Below are 16945 nucleotides of genomic sequence, written 5' to 3' on the forward strand. Positions count from 1 at the left end.
TACTTGAGTCCTTTATATACAGTGATATAATATTACCAGTTAATTAGTGTTACTCTCCTGTAGACTTTTCTCTATGTAATTTATAATACCTAATACAATGTAGATACTGTGTAAATAGTTGTAATGTTGTGTTAGAGAGTAATGACAAGAACACAAAGTGTTCAGTATGTTCACATTGTTTTGTTCCCTCTGAAGACTGCATTTGTGACTCTTGATTGATTGAATCTACAGAAGCAGAATCTGTTGAAACAGGAGGCCTGACCATATGTCGTTCAGGGTCAGATGCACCAGGGCGCAGAAGTATCAGAGAGCTTTGTGGTATCACTTCCTAAAACTGAGCTCATCTTTGCATTTTGCCTGACACTTTTGGTTCCTCTGGCCCCATGCTTAGTGTCCTCTGGGAGTTTTGCTACTGTTTTTCACTGTGTAGCTCTGCAGTTTCATTCAGTGAGAAGCATTGATAGAAACCATGCTGGTGTTAGGGACTTCCCTGACATTTCTTTTCCTTGTTGGGCGTTTTAAGTCCCTGTGGAGGGACTGTTGGTATCTTCACTACCACAGCTGCTGTGATGGTGTTGCTTGGAGCCGGGTTAGAGAGAAAAACAAGCCTCAGAGGTTTTCCTTGCTCTGGGGAATGCAGAGGCCCTCTTTAATGTACCTCGAATCAAAAAGGTGTTTGTTGTTGTTGTTGTGTTGCCTTGAAATGCTTTTTATAAGCATCTTGGGTCCTTTGAGTCCATGCTGTTTACTAGAGTAAACAAAACCAGGAAACTAACTGCTGGCTGGCTAGTGGTGGCTTCCTCCCTGCGCTATCATTTCAAACATCATTTTCAAATAGCTGCGCTGTGCGTTGTGCCCAGGTTCTTTGTTGCCTTTAGTGTGAGAAATGCTCTGGCTTTACCAGAACTAGAACATAAACATCATTTAAATTTTATTATTACAATATTTGTTTTAAGAGTTTATTGTTAATCTGTGCTATACTGGGCTTCTTTGGAAACAGAAATGGATACTCTTGAGGCACTGATAGTCGGTTACAGCGGTGGGATGGAGGCACCAAGTAGACAGTTTCACGCTCCGTAATAGTCTTCTTAATTCGTTTTTACTTCAGTATTTGACTTCACTGCTTATGACTGTAAGGGGAGAAGACTGCTTTATATTTGGTTAATTTTCTTCTTATATCAAAATTTAAGGAATAAAAACTGTAGGCATTACATTCTGAATATAATTATTAGGATATAGCATTATTACATGGATAATTAAAATAATTTATTATCATATACTTATTTCTCAGGTCTTAGAAAAATATCCTAATACACCCATGAGTCATAAAGAAATTCTTCAAGTTATCCAGAGAGAAGGACTCAAAGAAATCAGGTGAGTTATTCAATATTATTAGTAATAATCATAATAATTAGAGTATTTGGTAGTATGTAATAGTAAGCTTTATTCCTGAAGGTTGGTCATTTAGTAATGAATGCTTTTATAATTTCTGATTTATTTAACTGTCAGGTCTTTGGTGTCTAAAAGTCATTGCACAGTTATAAAACTCAAAGTAAGTTACAAATATTCTTATTGACGAAGAGGGTAGCTGTCTCTAAGCCCATGCACTTTATGTCCTAGAAAGGCCTGGCGCCATCTTCAAGCCTTCATCTATCACTCTAAGCTTTTGAAGTGGTAGGCTTGGTCATTAGAAGCTAAAAATTAGTCTAATCCTAGATATAGACAGCCTAGGAAGACTACCCAAAAAGGAGAAAATATAAAAAAAAAATACATACAGCAGTGAATATGTCAAAAAAGCAGACTGGAATCAAATAAAAACTTTTGAAAAGAAATAAGGAATAAAGAGATGTTTAAAAAGTAGCAAAATTATAGTTATCCTAAGTAGCTTCTGACAATTTACATGTAGCTGTTCCTAATTAAACTATATTTTTATAGTAATGTGTCTGTCTGACCACAATACAGTTCTGCCCAAGTCATCGGTATCAGGGACTTTCTTCTGCCGGGTCTCTGGTGTTTATAGTCCTGGCCGCAGCGTTGTTTACCTCAGTGTCCTGCAACAGCTTCTGTCCTGGAGCTCTCCTTGCCATAAGTGACATAGCTCGGGTTCCTCCTTTTCTTTCTCTGCTTCGCTCAAGTTTCATGTTCAGATTTTTTTTTCTAGTATCTTTTGGTTAACAGAGGTACAATATTTTTTCAGATTCCAAATATGTAGGGGAAGCGACTTCACATTTCAGCTTATGTACATAGCAAGGAACAAGTTTTCTCTTAGTTATTTGACTGTTAACTCTTCTAGGTCTCAATTTGAATGTTTCTTTTTTGGAGAATATTGACTGACTTTGCAATTTGGATCCCATCTTATTTTAGTTTATTATAGTGTTTCTTTTTCATAGCATTAAGGCTTGAAATGATATATTTTTATGGTTATAAGAAATTAATGCATCTTTCCTATACCTTATATTAAGCTAGCACCAGTGCCATGAAGACAGTTCCTTTATCTGCTCTTGTCTTCCTGTTCTTTGTCAGTAGTGTATAGGACATAACACATTAAAAGATACTTACGATGGTTAGAAGATTAAAACCAAGTATATTTATAGCTTATTCTATTTGGCAATGATATGTCAATGAAAAAAAGTTTTTAGAAAGATTATAGAATGAAATGCATACTATGTTATTGAAGGAATGCTGCTATTTATTGCATTTTCCTCTGCTTCTGCATGAGGAATTTTGCTTTATTTCAAGTTTTTGTGCTGTGTTTTATTTTAAAATATGTTACAGTGGAAACAACCCAAATGTCCATCAGTAGATGAGTGGGCAAAGTATGATTATATGCATATAATGAAATGTTATTCGGCCTTACCAGGGTAAGACCCAGAACAAAGAAATAGGTGTCTGAGATGATAGATGCCAGTTTCTTTGATCTGATTATTACACATTGTGTATATATGTGTTGAAATGTCAATGCTGTACTAATTATTGCATATACAAGCACACGTACTCACACACATATAAAATGATGAGTTATTGCAGGTGGCAGCTTTATCCACTATGCCTCAATTCTAAGCCCCATCAAATCAATAAATGTTCAAAAATAATAGTTTAGAGTTCCTTATGAGTCAGTCAGAGGCATTCTGGAGTTTTCTTAAAGTGCTTAGTTCTGTGAACAGAGCATACAAGCCATGAAATATTATTGGTAATACAGATAGATGCTCTTGTGATACTTGGTCCTTTGTAAATAAAAAGTTAATTTCTGTGTTATTTATTAGAAGGCAGTTATTTTAGAATATTACAAATAATTCAGAAAAATGTGTTAAGTGACGTCTCACTTTGTTCAGTTTTCTGCAGCTAAAATGTGGTTTGATTGTTCGTTGACGTGTAGACCAAGGATAATGTGACTGTTGTTACTTGAAAGTTGAGCTCTTCTACAACAGAGTTGATTGTCACAAATTTGAAATGTTGGAACCTTTACATAAATCTGTAAACTTTTGTTTGTTTTTTCCTAGGCAGCTTCATTTTAGAAAATTCTGTATTATTCATTGGGTAGAGATTTTACTTCCTGGATGTGTTTGGTTGAACTCCCATTTTTATTGTAAAATAATAATGAACCTGGATCATGCTGTCCACTCCTGTGATTCTAAATATTGGGGGAATGGTTCGTTATTTTTGCTACGCTCTCCACACACTAGAAATGGAATCAAGGATTCAGGTAGATGTGTCCACTTACGTGCTTTGTATCTGTAAGTTCTCTAAGGGAAACTTGGATTTTATTTTGCATTGAGTTAATGAAAGGATTATGGCAAAGGTTCTTACCAACCATCACTATGTAATGTAACCTCTTGATAAAATGATTCCTTTTTGTTTGAGGCTGAAGATGTTAGCCGGCAGAGAAGTTAAAACTCAGCACCTAGTGGTCCGTTTTGGCTTTAGTTTCTTCTCTCCTGAGTTTGTGTTTTTTCCTGTGATTGTGACCTGTGTCATGAAGATTTGGGCAATTCACCCTCTCCAGTCTGCCAAGTATATCCTCATAGCTTTTCACAGCTTCATGGAGCTGTTTCAGAACTTTTGGACATTGTTATTATTTTTAATCTATCTAAGTTAGGAATTTATTTAGATGTTCTCTAGTCCTTGAGCTCTACAATTCTCTAGTTTTCAGAGTTCAACCAGAAGATATATGAACTTGAACAGGGTGATAATTAGCCAGACATTTACCCATTCAACTCACAGGGAGCCCGCTGAGGCACAGACCCAATTTTCTGCAAAGAACATGCAGAACAGGTATTCTGTTGAAGGGCTGAACATCTCTTAATGCTGCTGACCCTTGGATGCCAGAAGATTAAGCAGGCAAGAGAACATTTTTTTCTGCAGTTCTCTCCAGTACTCTAATGTCAAAAGCTAATGAAGGGCTAATGTGATGGCTTAATTGACTAATTCTCCATATGCAAGTGGCAGAATCCCATATGAATACAAGTTAGTGTCCCAGCTGCTCTATTTCTCCCTGCTTGTGTTACCTAGGCAGTGGAGGGTGTGCAAAAGCCTTGGAACCCTGTACCTGTGTGGAAGACATGGAGGAAGCTCCTGATGCTGGATCAGCTCAGCTCTAGTCATTTTGGCCATTTGGGGAGTGAAACTGTGAATGGAAGATCTTTCTGTCTCATCTCTATAAATGTCTCCCTCCCTCATCACTCCCCTGAAAAAAAGAACTGATGTTAAAAAAGGCAGCTGTCAGGGAGACATGTCAGAGCAGATGGGTTTTGGAGCTGGATGGAGGTCAATCAACTGGCACGGAGATCTTCAGTGGTTTTCTGCAGAATAAATATCCTCTGATCTCACATACTGCTTTCTTTTACATGATTTATTTTTAAGATTAATTTATTTGAAAGACTGAGGGGAGGAAAAAAATCTGTCTGGTTTATTCCCCAAATGGAAACAACAGCTAGATGAGATCAGGCTGAAATTAGGAGCCAGACATTCACATTTGAGTCTCATAAATGGGTGCCCGGAACCCAAGTACTTTAGCCATCATCTACTGCTTCCTGGACACATTAGCAAGAAGATGGATTAGAAGTGGAGCAGCACGGGCTCTAACATGAGATGCAGTTTTCCCAAGAGACAACTTATTTTCTCTCTCACAACATCCATCCCTTAATGGTTTCTTTCCAACTATAGCTGCTGAATACATAATTGTTCATTGTACAGAAACTTAGATTGCCCACTTTTGCTTAGGGCATTGAACAATTTTTCATTCCTGTTTATTCTTGAAAAATTCCTGACAGTCTTTCAAAACTAGCTCAGTTGTTACCTCCTCAAAGTTGGCCTTTTCTGCTGTAGCTCAAAGTAATCTTCTGGCTGAATTTTTTTTTTTTAAAGGAGGCTTATTACTTTCCATATTTTGCTTAGGAATTCATCTTTACTTTATTTAACAGGTTAGTTTTTTTTAACCTTTATAATCAGTTTCTTTGAGGAGAATAGGTACTTCTTACCAAAAACAAATGGGGCTTCATTATTTTACGTTTTTAGGAATGGACTTTCCGAGAAAATAAGGACGCAGCTCATATTATTCCTCATGAGATATCCAAATTCTTAGATGACTTTTGAAATGATTTGATTCCAGTGTAATAATTTTGAATGGAGTAAAGCCAACTCAACCCCACCAAGTTAGTATTTGCTAACTGGAATTTTTTTTCTTTCAACCATTTTCTTTTTTCTTTCTTTTTTTTTTTTTAGTTTGTTTCATTTATTTGAAAAGTAGAGTCACAGAGAGAGAGAGAGAGAGGAAGAGGGAGGAGTCTTCCATCTGCTGGAAACTTAAAGGTTTATAAAAAATGAAGATTTATGAAACTTAATGATAAAGATTCCTTTGGCACTGTCTCTCTGCTTCTCTATTCACCCATTCACCTCCCTTAGTGTGCTGGCAAGAAATTTTCAGTACTGTATTGATAGGAGTGTATGAGAACACGTTCTTAGGGGAGAAGCATACTCTTACCAGTAAGTATAGTATTGACTATAGATCCTCTTTGTTAAGGTAGGGAGGCTCCCACTCTGTATTAGTGTTACAGGGCTACCATAACCAAATGTACACATTGAGTGGTTTTAACAACAGAAATTAATTTTTTTCACTTTCTGAAGGCAGTGTGAAAAATCCAGGTGTTAGCAGGATTGGTTCCTTCTGAGGAGAATCTGTTCTGTGTTTTTCTGGCATCTTTGGTGCTTGTTGGGAATCCTTGGGATTCTTTGGCTTGTAAAGGCGTTATTCCACTCCATCTCTGTGTCCAGATTGCGTCTTCTCTGAAATGTACCAGTCACAGGATTAGTCACCCTAACTTGGTGGAGGTCATTTTTTGGTGGACCTCAGCTCCAAATAAGATTATATTCAGGGGCGGGGAGAAAGATGTAATTCAGAACTCAACAATGTATTTCAAGTTAGCTGAGAGTGTTTGTTTGCTTTGTTTGTATCATCAACGTCAGTCGATTGTTCATATCATTTTTCTTGTTTAGCCTATTGATGCTACAGATCATGTTGGTTTTTGAATACCAGTTAGCCTTTACATGTCGGGGAATCTCCAGACCCGCGGAAGAAAACCCGACGCTGAGTGACTGTGTAGATGTTCTTTATTCCGTCAGGCAGCATGCAAACAGGAAAGCCGTCTGCTCCTTCTTTCTCTCCGCTCTGTCTGCTCCTCTACCCTGTCTGCTTCTCTACTCTGTCTGCTCTCTCACTCTGTCTGCTCTCCTACTCTGTCTGCTCTCCTACTCTGTCTGCTCTCCTACTCTGTCTGCTCTCTTACTCTGTCTGCTCTCTTCTCTGTCTGCTCTCTACACTCTCTGCTCTCTTCTCTGTCTGCTCTCCAGGACCCAACCTGCTTATATATAACACCTAGCCAATCAGCTAAAAGGTCACCCCTGCACGTGGGAATCAACCAATCAGCTAAAAGGTCATCCCCGCCCATGGGAAGTGACCAATCAACTAAAAGGTCACTCCCACAGGCAGGACACGCAACCACACCCCAAGGGGAAGACACTTCCTGAACTTGTTTACCACTGCCCTCGTCAGGGCATTGGTCTGCGGTGCTGTGCTAGACAGCCCCATAGATCGTTAGGCGCTCTCAACAGCTCCCCCTTTTTGTTTAATTAACAAGGGACCGTGCCTGTCTTAGGTGTTCCGAGTTAGCACTCTCCTTACCCGTCATGGGCTGACCGCGTGGCTGTGGACACGGCGCCTGTCTTAGGTTGGTAGAGCCCATATCAGATACTTACCCGTCTTTGACTATCGGTCCAGCATGTTCAGCCATACCTTGGGGGACTCTCGTCTATGGAGCACAAGCACCGCTTGCACTAGCACCTGCTGTTGGGCTTAATGGCTCTTACCCCTATGGCACTGATGGAAAGAATTTGCGTGTGGAGCTCTCTGGTTAAATTATTGAACCTCAAGGACCAGCTGCCATTGTCAGCACAGCAGTGCCTGACCCATTCCAACATTGGGTCAAGCCACCCCCATATTCACTGCAATGCAAATAAGAAACATTGAACCAACATGAAACCAAAAACATAAATGGTGGGGAAACACATGCAAAGGCAGGGGGTATAGAGACATTACTCTTATAGGTCACATTTACATTTTCTTCCCAACTGGGTGAGTTATTATAGATATAGGCACAGTTCTGTATCACTGTCCCAGGAACCAAGGCGAATGCCGATATATCTGAGCGGCCACCATTGCTGGTACACAGTACTCAGGCATTCCAAGGTTGAGCGAGCAGGATCACCATGTGAATAATTGTACCCAAAAAAGGTTGAGTTGGAAAAGATGGAAAACAAGTTTGTCACAGCAAACCCTGGAGCCACTCTTCTGGATGACACAGTAATTTGATATCCCGTCCATTCCGGGGGCCATCTCCAAACACCAGCACAGCATGACAGTATCTGACGTATTCCGGTCACGGACCATTGCCACATTCAGCTTGCAGGCAGAGTCAAGGAGCGGTGGCAGTCATGGTCATAGCTACTCCATCAGTTCGGTTACCTTGAAACCTCCCTATGGTCCGATCCGCCATCAGGATACAGGGTCGAGTCTCATTTACAGCATAGGCCCAGGCTTGGAAGCACACAGTACCAGGCAAGATGATACTTATGTTCCTTATGGTATTGATTTATTGTCCCAAGGGACAGCGGGCAGTCCGATGCTCTCATTGCTGGTAAAGAACGTAGGCAATATACGGCTGTTATTGGTCACCGGCAGGGGCATTGGCCATGCCCTCACTATCATCCACAGGTGAAGGTCCTGGTCGTGTCCGTTCACTGCCAAGCTTGTTGTCAGTGCAGTCATTAGCATCCACCACATCGGGGGCTTCATCTTGAGGGGGCTCCTTCACCACACGTGTCAGACGTTCGGGTATCCACACTGGTCCTTCAGAATCCTGCGGAAAAACACAAACTGCACCTCGCGTCCGTCGTAAGACAGGATGCGGGCCTCGCCATGCTTTTGTTAGGACATCCTTCCACATAACCCGGTCTTTACAGGGGCCATTGCCCGAGGCATGCCGCTCAGCAGCAGAGCGGCCATGCAAATCCAAAATCAAAAAATTAAAAATATATGTAACAAGAGCTAATTGGTGTTTTGGGCTATTGGGGAAGAGGGAGGCTCCTACTCCCCCTTTTTGCTTAATTAACAAAGTCTTGAGTATGGCATGAGCACGCTCTACAATAGCCTGACCTGTGGAATTATAGGGAATGCCAGTGGAATGTTTGATAGCAAATTTAGAACAGAATTTATACTCTTGAAAATTAGGAACATTTATATATTTGGATATCTAGCATTTCCCAATGCAATTTTAAGAGCATCTTAACTTTTTGGTTTAGGAGTACAAAACATGCTATACAATAATTTCCTCTTTCGCTAATTTGATAAATCACCGTTCTTCTAATTATATCTAATAAGAAACATTCGTGACAACAGCGTTTACTATAACCACAAAAAAAAATCTTTTTTTTTTTTTTTTGAAGAACAGTCATCTCATGATTTGTTTACAGCAGTAATAGAATGTTCCTTTTTTAACGGAAGACTACATATTCTCTAATACATCCCAAAGCAAATGTAGTATAAAGTTTATATACCAGTTACACAGTAAGAAGGCTTCAATATTTGCTTTGAATGTATTCATTGCAAGTACATTTTGAAGCCTCTTAATTTTAGGTTGATATGATGAGGTTACATAGTATCACCTGTGATATGATCTAAACTGGTTTAAAAGGCCTTTATAATTATCTTCAGGAACTATTTTATACTCTATTCACCGTTTTCAGGTTTTCCCTTTGCTTTCCTAGATATATACATACATAGATACACGGGTAGATATAAAAACTGCAGTAAATTTTGCATCCCATTTGTCTACACAACTCTTAAATGTTCATTTATTATGTGAACAATAAAAGAACTATCTCATGAGATTCAATTATGGATGAATAAATACCACTGTAAGAGTGAACAAGAACTGAAAGACAAGCACATGTGCACATGCAAAGAAAAGTCACTAAAACCTTTTTCAAAATTTTATGATCTCATGTTGTCAATATTTTTTCTAGTAATTTATCCGTTTTCTGCTTATAAACATGAACTTAGACCCAAATAGTTCTTTTCATTGTTCAAGTTTGTATGTTACAAGATTTGTCAATATACTATTCAAATCCTTGCTTTACCTTTCTGAAGGAATGCTGAAGAATTTATTAGCTTTGATCAAATGACTTTAAGTGTCAATGACATTTTCTATAAAAGGATGAATCATTAGTCAATTTAAACAAAAGATATTTGATCTCTGTATATTGGATTGTGATGATTTAAATCATTGTGGAACCTAGTAAACAAAATGGTAAATGAAAGTATATAAGTTAACTCTTGCACTAGCTTGAAATCTAGTCGGACCCAGGAGCGTACAGGGGGATTTGGGGTTTGGCCCTCCTGTACGGGAAAGACCTGCCCAGGACCACGCAATTCTCTCCAACTTTGCCTCTCCTCCACATTGAGGTCGTGTGGCCGGACCCCTAATACATCCCAATCACCAGTCCAGGGAGGAGCCGTAGGTACCAAGGGCGGGTCTCCTGGTGGGGGTCTAGGCACCCAGGATTTCTTTGAATGACTCATCGACGCAGCTTCTAGTCTTTCTACCAGCTCATCCAATTCACTCCCTGAGGCTTCCTCTGTCTCCTCTGAATCTGATCCTCCTGATTCACTAGTTGCTCCTTTCGAAGAAGCTTCCTCTTGCATTTCTCGCAACAGCTCTTCCCCTTCCTGCAAGATTTCCTTAAACTTGTCTGACCGTTCCATAAGACAAGACTTAACCAAGGTCCAGAAACCAATGGTTCCCGGAGGTAACGGACCCTTCCGCTCAGCCCGCAGAAGGTCTCTCCCGAGGCGCTCCCATTGGGGGAGAGTCAGAAAACCTGCATCTAAGAACCAAGGGGAAACCCTACCCGCTGTCTGCAAAAATGCAAGCAGCGTCTTAGCCTTCACAGGAGTACCATGTTTCTTCAACAGTTTCCATAACAGCTCCTGCATATCCATACTAGAAGACAGATTCCCCATAATGTTGAACAGTATTATTCCCTGACCAAAGGCTGTCTCGTCGCTAACCCACAATCCGTTCTTGTCGCTAACTTGCGGACCTCTCTCTCGTCACTAACCCGTGAACCTCTCGTCGCTACCCTGCGAACCTCTCGTTGCTACCCTATGAACCTCTCGTCACTACCCTGTGAACCTCTAGTCACTAACCCGTGAACCTCTCTCGTCACTAACCCGTGAACCTCTCTCGTCGCTGCCCTGCGAACCTCTTGTCGCTGCCCTGCGAACCTGACGCGCGCGTCCCCGCAAAAGCGGCTTCCTGAGTCTGTGCTCAGCTACTGACCTTTTTCTCGCGTATGAAACTTCCTGAGCTGTGCGCTCAGTTGCTTACCTTGTCCGTGGTGTGCGGCTCACCGGCTGAAGTGGATCCGAGTCACGACACCAGATGTCGGGGAATCTCCAGACCCGCGGAAGAAAACCCGATGCTGAGTGACTGTGTAGATGTTCTTTATTCCGTCAGGCAGCATGCAAACAGGAAAGCCGTCGATGTCGGGGAATCTCCGGACCCGCGGAAGAAAACCCGACGCTGAGTGACTGTGTAGATGTTCTTTATTCCGTCAGGCAGCATGCAAACAGGAAAGCCGTCTGCTCCTTCTTTCTCTCCGCTCTGTCTGCTCCTCTACCCCGTCTGCTCCTCTACCCTGTCTGCTCCTCTACTCTGTCTGCTCTCCTACTCTGTCTGCTCCTCCACTCTGTCTGTCTCCTACTCTGTCTGCTCCTCTACCCTGTCTGCTCCTCTACTCTGTCTGCTCTCCTACTCTGTCTGCTCTCTTACTCTGTCTGCTCTCTTCTCTGTCTGCTCTCTACACTCTCTGCTCTCTTCTCTGTCTGCTCTCCAGGACCCAACCTGCTTATATATAACACCTAGCCAGTCAGCTAAAAGGTCACCCCTGCATGTGGGAAGCGACCAATCAACTAAAAGGTCACTCCCACAGGCAGGACACGCAACCACGCCCCAAGGGGAAGACACTTCCTGAACTTGTTTACCACTGCCCTCGTCAGGGCATTGGTCTGCGGTGCTGTGCTAGACAGCCCCATAGATCGTTAGGCGCTCTCAACATTTACACACTTACATAATACTGTTACTTGATCATTGGATATAATTCTTACATCTTTGTGTGGTTTTGCTAATGTATTGTGGAGGATTTTTGTTTTTGAGTTCATAAGAAATATTGGTCTGTAGCTTCTTTATTTTTGTACTGTCATTGATTTTGGTATCAAATTGTTGCTGCCTCAAAATGAATTCAGAGGTGTCTCTTTCCCTTCTGTATTTTGCAAGATAAGATAGTCTGCGAAATTGGTGGAGTTTGTCTATGACACTGGATCTGGGTGCTCCTTCAGGAACCTTTGAAAAAACCAACAGTTACTAATTTGTGGTGGGAGGTGGGTGGAGAGAATGTTCTCATTCACTGATTCATTCCCAAATACCTTCAATACCTAGGACCTGACCAGCCTGGAGCTGGGAGCCCTCAATTCTGGGTCTGTCACATGGGTAGCAGGAATGTAACCACTTGAACCCTCCCTTGCTGCCTTTTGGGATCTATATTTGCAGGAATGTGACAGTGAGATCCAGAGATGATGGTGGGAACCCAGACTCAGCTACTCCACTGAGAGGGTAAGGGAAGTTATGGGGTGTTACCCTCACTGCTAGGCCAAACACCATTCCTGATTACAGATTTGATTGCTTAATAATTATAGAACTCTGTGGCTTATCTGTTTCATCTTGATTGAATTTTAGTACCTTCTGTTTTCCGAGAAATTGGTTTATTTTTTTAAACTTGTTGAATTAATGAATGCAGAGTTGTTCGAATCTTATTGGAGTAAAACTTTCTGATCTAAATTAGTACCTCTGCTTCATTCCTGATATATGGCATGTATGTTTTCTCTCATCTTTGCCAGCATTGATAGAGATTCAATTTTTTAGGAAAAAAAAAATATTTCTGTTTCATTAACATTTTCCCCTGTTCTTGTCATTTTATTTTTGTCATTTTGTGACTTAATGGTCTGCCTTGTTGCATGTGAATGTTATCTAATAGTGCTGAAGAGAAAATGTGTGTTTTCTGCAGCCTTAGAGCAGATAATGCTTCATAGCGTTATTGAGATTTTTGTATCCTCATTGATTTTTCTGTCTACTCGTTCTGTTGAATTTCAAAAGGCACTTGTTCGTATTAAAATCTCCAAGTAGTATTGTGTACTTACCTATTTCTCTTTTGAAATTTTTTTTGGCTTCATGTGCACATAGATTTCATTTTTTTGGTAGCAAAATATATTTCCACCATTTTTAAAAGCACTCGTGTTTTGGATGTTTGTTATTAGGTGCATATAAAGCTGTTGTCTATTTAGTGTGTCTTCATACTTAACGATAGTCTGTTTTAAAGCTTTGTCTAATAGTAATAGTTATTTTTATTTAGTGTTTATTTTATAAAGTTATCTGTCTATATTAAGGACTTCCAAAAGTTCAAGGAAAGTGCATATAATCTTTTTATGTATTTATCAACATATATTTTGACATATGCTTATATTTAAAATGAATTTTCATAGCATTTAATTGCTTTTTTAAAAATGTTATCCAGGGACTGGCGCAGTGACCTAAACAGGCTAGTTCTCCACATCCAAGCACTGGCATCCCATATGGGTGCCACATGTCCCGGCTGCTCCACTTCCCATTCACCTCCCTGCTTATGGCCTGGGAAAGCAGAGGAGGATGGCCCAAAGTTGTAGGCCGCTACAGTAACGTGGGAGACCTTGAACAGCTGCTTGCTCTTTGCTCTGGCTCAGCCCAGCTCTGGTCATTGCAGCCATTTAGGGAATGAACTAGTGGATGGAAGATCTTTTTCCTTCTCTCCTTTTCTGTAAATCTGGCTTTCAAATAAAAACAAATTTATCTAGATGTTATTTATACAATTATATATTCTCCCGTCTTATTATTTATTATCTGGTTTTCCTGTGGTCCCCTTTCCCCACTCTACTTACTGTTTTCTTTTGATTTAAAATGTTCTGTAGTATTTTTTTTTGTCTTAGTGTACTTGCTGTAGAGATTTTTTTTTTAGAGTTAATACTTTACTGCTGTAAATGTAAAGATTGGAGCAGTTCATTGGCAGTAGTTGGCTGCTCCCTGGGGCACTTGCATCATTCCTTATCAGAATGCTGGAGATGGAGTCCCAGGTCCATTCCTGAAACTACCTTCCTGTTATTATGTACCCTGGGTAGTGATGAATACTTGGGTCCCAGCCACCCAAATAGAAGTTCTGGCTTGAACTCCCTGCTCCTATTTTTGGCCTGGCCCAGCCCTCAATACAGTTGGCATTTGGAGAGTAAACCAGTGAATGAGATTCTCTCTCTCTCTCTCTCTCTCTCTGCCTTTCCATCTCTGTCTCTTTTTTTCAAATAGTTCTCTCTCTTTTTTTTTTCCAATGTAAAAGCTATGCAGCATGCAGGTCTCCCTACCTTATTCTTTTCATATTGTAGTTGTCATTTAATACTTCATAGGCAGAAGGCTCTACCATATACAGTTACTAATGTTGCTTTTCACAGTCATAGGTAACTCAGAGACTATGTTTACCCAGATACTTACAATTAATTTTGGTTTTCCTTCATCTCTTTAAGTTCTAGATTTCCCTTTAGTGTAATTTCATTTATTTTGAACAGCTTCATTTAATATTTCTTTGATGAGGTTTCTTGAAATTGAAAATTGAAAGATTATTTTATTTTTTATTTACTTTTAAAGATGTATTTATTTTTTATTGGAAAGGCAGATTTTTAGAGAGAAAAAGAAATACAGAGAGAAAGATCTTCCATCTGCTGGTTCGCTCCCCAAGTAGCTGCAATGGTTGAAGCTAAGCCAGTCTGAAGCCAGGAGCCAAGAGCTTCTTCCAGGTCTCCTGTGTTGGCGCAGGATCCCAAAGATTTGAGCCATCCTCTACTGCTTTCCTAGGCCACAAGCAGGGAACTGAATGGGAAGTGGAGCAGCTGGGACAGGAATTGGCGCCCGTATGGGATCCTGGTGCATGCAAGGCTTGGAACTTTTACCGCTATGTTACCATTCTGAACCCTGTTCTTTTGTTTTTATAAAAAAATTTTTCTGTAAGCACTCCAGTATGTGACATGGACATATCAACTATTGTCTTAACTAGTATCCCCATCCACCCTTCTGTTCTTTCAGTACTTTCAAAGTACTGCTCTACTGCCTTCTGACCTTTATGTTTCTGATGAGAAACTTACATTTGTTTGAATCATTGATCTTCTCTAAGAAATGTAATTGTTCTTTTTGATTGCTTTTGTGATTTAAAAATACATATATTTATTTATTTGCAAAACTGAGTTAAGGAGGGGAGACATAGGGAGAAGAATAGAGAGAAAGAGGGCCAGAGAGGATCTTCTGTTCTGTCCTCTGTACATTTCACAAATGACAGCTAACGTCAGAGTTCAGGTCTGTCTGAAGTCAGCAGCCTGGAGCTTCTCCTAGGTCACTGGGTCTCCCTGTGGGTGCAGGGGCCCAGGCATTTGGGTTGTCCTTTGCTGTTGTCCCAGGCACTTCAGCTGGGAGTTAGGTTGGAAGCGGAGCAGCTGGGACTTGAGCAGGCCCCCTTTTGTGATGCTGATGCTGATGCTGGCTGTGGTGCCTTTACTTTCTAAGGCCCCCTCAAGGTATTTCTCTGTTTTTTCAGTCCTTTGAGTTTAATTTGAGTTGTCAGTTTCTTCAAATTTAATCTGCTTAGCATTCACTGAACCGGTTGCATCTGTAGTTTTCAGTTTTTTAGCCTTTTTTTCTTTTTAAATTTGAGAGGCAGATTCACCCTGAAAATGAGAGATAAAGATCTTTTATACTCTGGTTCACTTCACAAATGGCTGCAATGGCAGGAGCTGGGCTCGTCTGAAGCCAGGAACGAGGAGCTTCTTCTGGGTTTCACGTGTGGGTATGGGGTGCCACGGCTTTGGGCCATCCTCCTCTGCTTTTCCACAAGTAGGGATTTGGGTTGGAGATGGAGTGGTCAGGAGAAGCAGTCCCCATATAGGATGATGGCACCAGCAGTTGGAGGATTAGACCACTGAACTGCTCATTCTTTCGATTTCCTTTCAGGTTGTGTTTTTGGCTAAGTTACTGAGAGAGGGATTTTTCCATCTGCTGGTTCACTCCCTAAGTGGCTGCAGTAGCTGGAGCTGAGATGAACTTCTTTCAGGTCTCCCTTGTGAATACATGGATGCAAACATTTGGACCATCTTATGCTTTGTCCCAGGCACATCAGCCTGGAGCTGGATCAGAAGTAGAACACCCAAAACACAAATCGGTGCCCATATGGGATGCTGGCATTATAGGTGGCAACCTTCCCACTGTATCACATCACCAGCACTGGCCTTGGCCTTAACCCTGAGTGTTTATTTTCTAGAAACTAAAGATTATGTTCTGGACATTTTTTTATTATGCTCTTAGATTCTATTTTTTAATTAATAATTGTGATTAAAGGTTTCTTTTTTTGAAAGTGGGCATCAACCTAAGTTGCTCTCAACTTGCATGTTGTTGCGCATCTTCTGGTATTGATTCAGTTACTTGTTGGTGCAGTTTTCAGAGCCTCTACTCTGTTGTTTGGGTCTGTTCTCTGTGTTTGTATTTCCAGTGTGCAGTTTGAGCAGTGGCTTAGCTTCCAAAGCCTTTGTATGTTGGTTGTGAATGTCTCCAATATGCATAACTGCGGAATTTTTCAGGCCTTACATAATAAGTATGAAAGAGATTGTTTTCTGTCTTCTTTCTAGACACCTATTTTCTCTCTGCTTTCTAAACTTTCTACTCTTTTGTGACTGGTGTAATGATTTGTAGGTTCATTCACGTTACAGCATTTATCAGCATTTCACTCCTGTTATGAATGTTCTTTCATTCACATAAGCACATACCACAGTGTGTTTACCTGTTCTTTTGTTGATGGATATTTAGGTGGCTAAACACTTTTTAGATAACAGTAATGGCTTTAGGAACATTTTACATATAAGCTTTGTTGTGTGTGTGGGAGATGCTTTTTGTATTTTGGCCCAGAGTTTTTAGTTGGGAACTAGTGAAGAATGGGGGAGGCTAGGCTGTCATTACATTGCTCTGTCTTCACCAGTACCAGAAGTTCAAGTCAATTCTATTTTTTTTTTCAGTTGACAAGAATGAATGATTACAGAAAGGTAGATAGGTAGGTTGGTTGGTTTGAGAGAGAGAGCGCTTCCATCCCCAGGGTTCCCCTCTCTCCCAATTGTCTGTAGTGGCTATGGCTGGGCCATACTGAAGCCAGGAGCCTGGAACTCAATGTGGGATCTCCCACGTGGATGGCAGGGATCCAGCTACATTAAGTGAAGGAC

The 16945-nt window shown here is 40.7% G+C and overlaps 1 protein-coding gene across 2 annotated transcripts in view; it reads left to right on the top strand.

The window, feature by feature from the left end:
- ASXL2 (ASXL transcriptional regulator 2) overlaps positions 1-16945 on the top strand; it is a 138051-nt gene that overhangs the window by 47625 nt on the left and 73481 nt on the right. For both annotated transcript variants that reach the window (XM_058668183.1, XM_058668184.1), the window contains exon 2: positions 1292-1374. In XM_058668183.1, coding sequence (XP_058524166.1) covers positions 1292-1374 — 83 coding nt within the window. The remainder of the gene's footprint in view (positions 1-1291; positions 1375-16945) is intronic.

The sequence above is a fragment of the Ochotona princeps genome, chromosome 8, assembly GCF_030435755.1.
Source record: "Ochotona princeps isolate mOchPri1 chromosome 8, mOchPri1.hap1, whole genome shotgun sequence".
Classification (NCBI taxonomy): Eukaryota; Metazoa; Chordata; class Mammalia; order Lagomorpha; family Ochotonidae; genus Ochotona; species Ochotona princeps.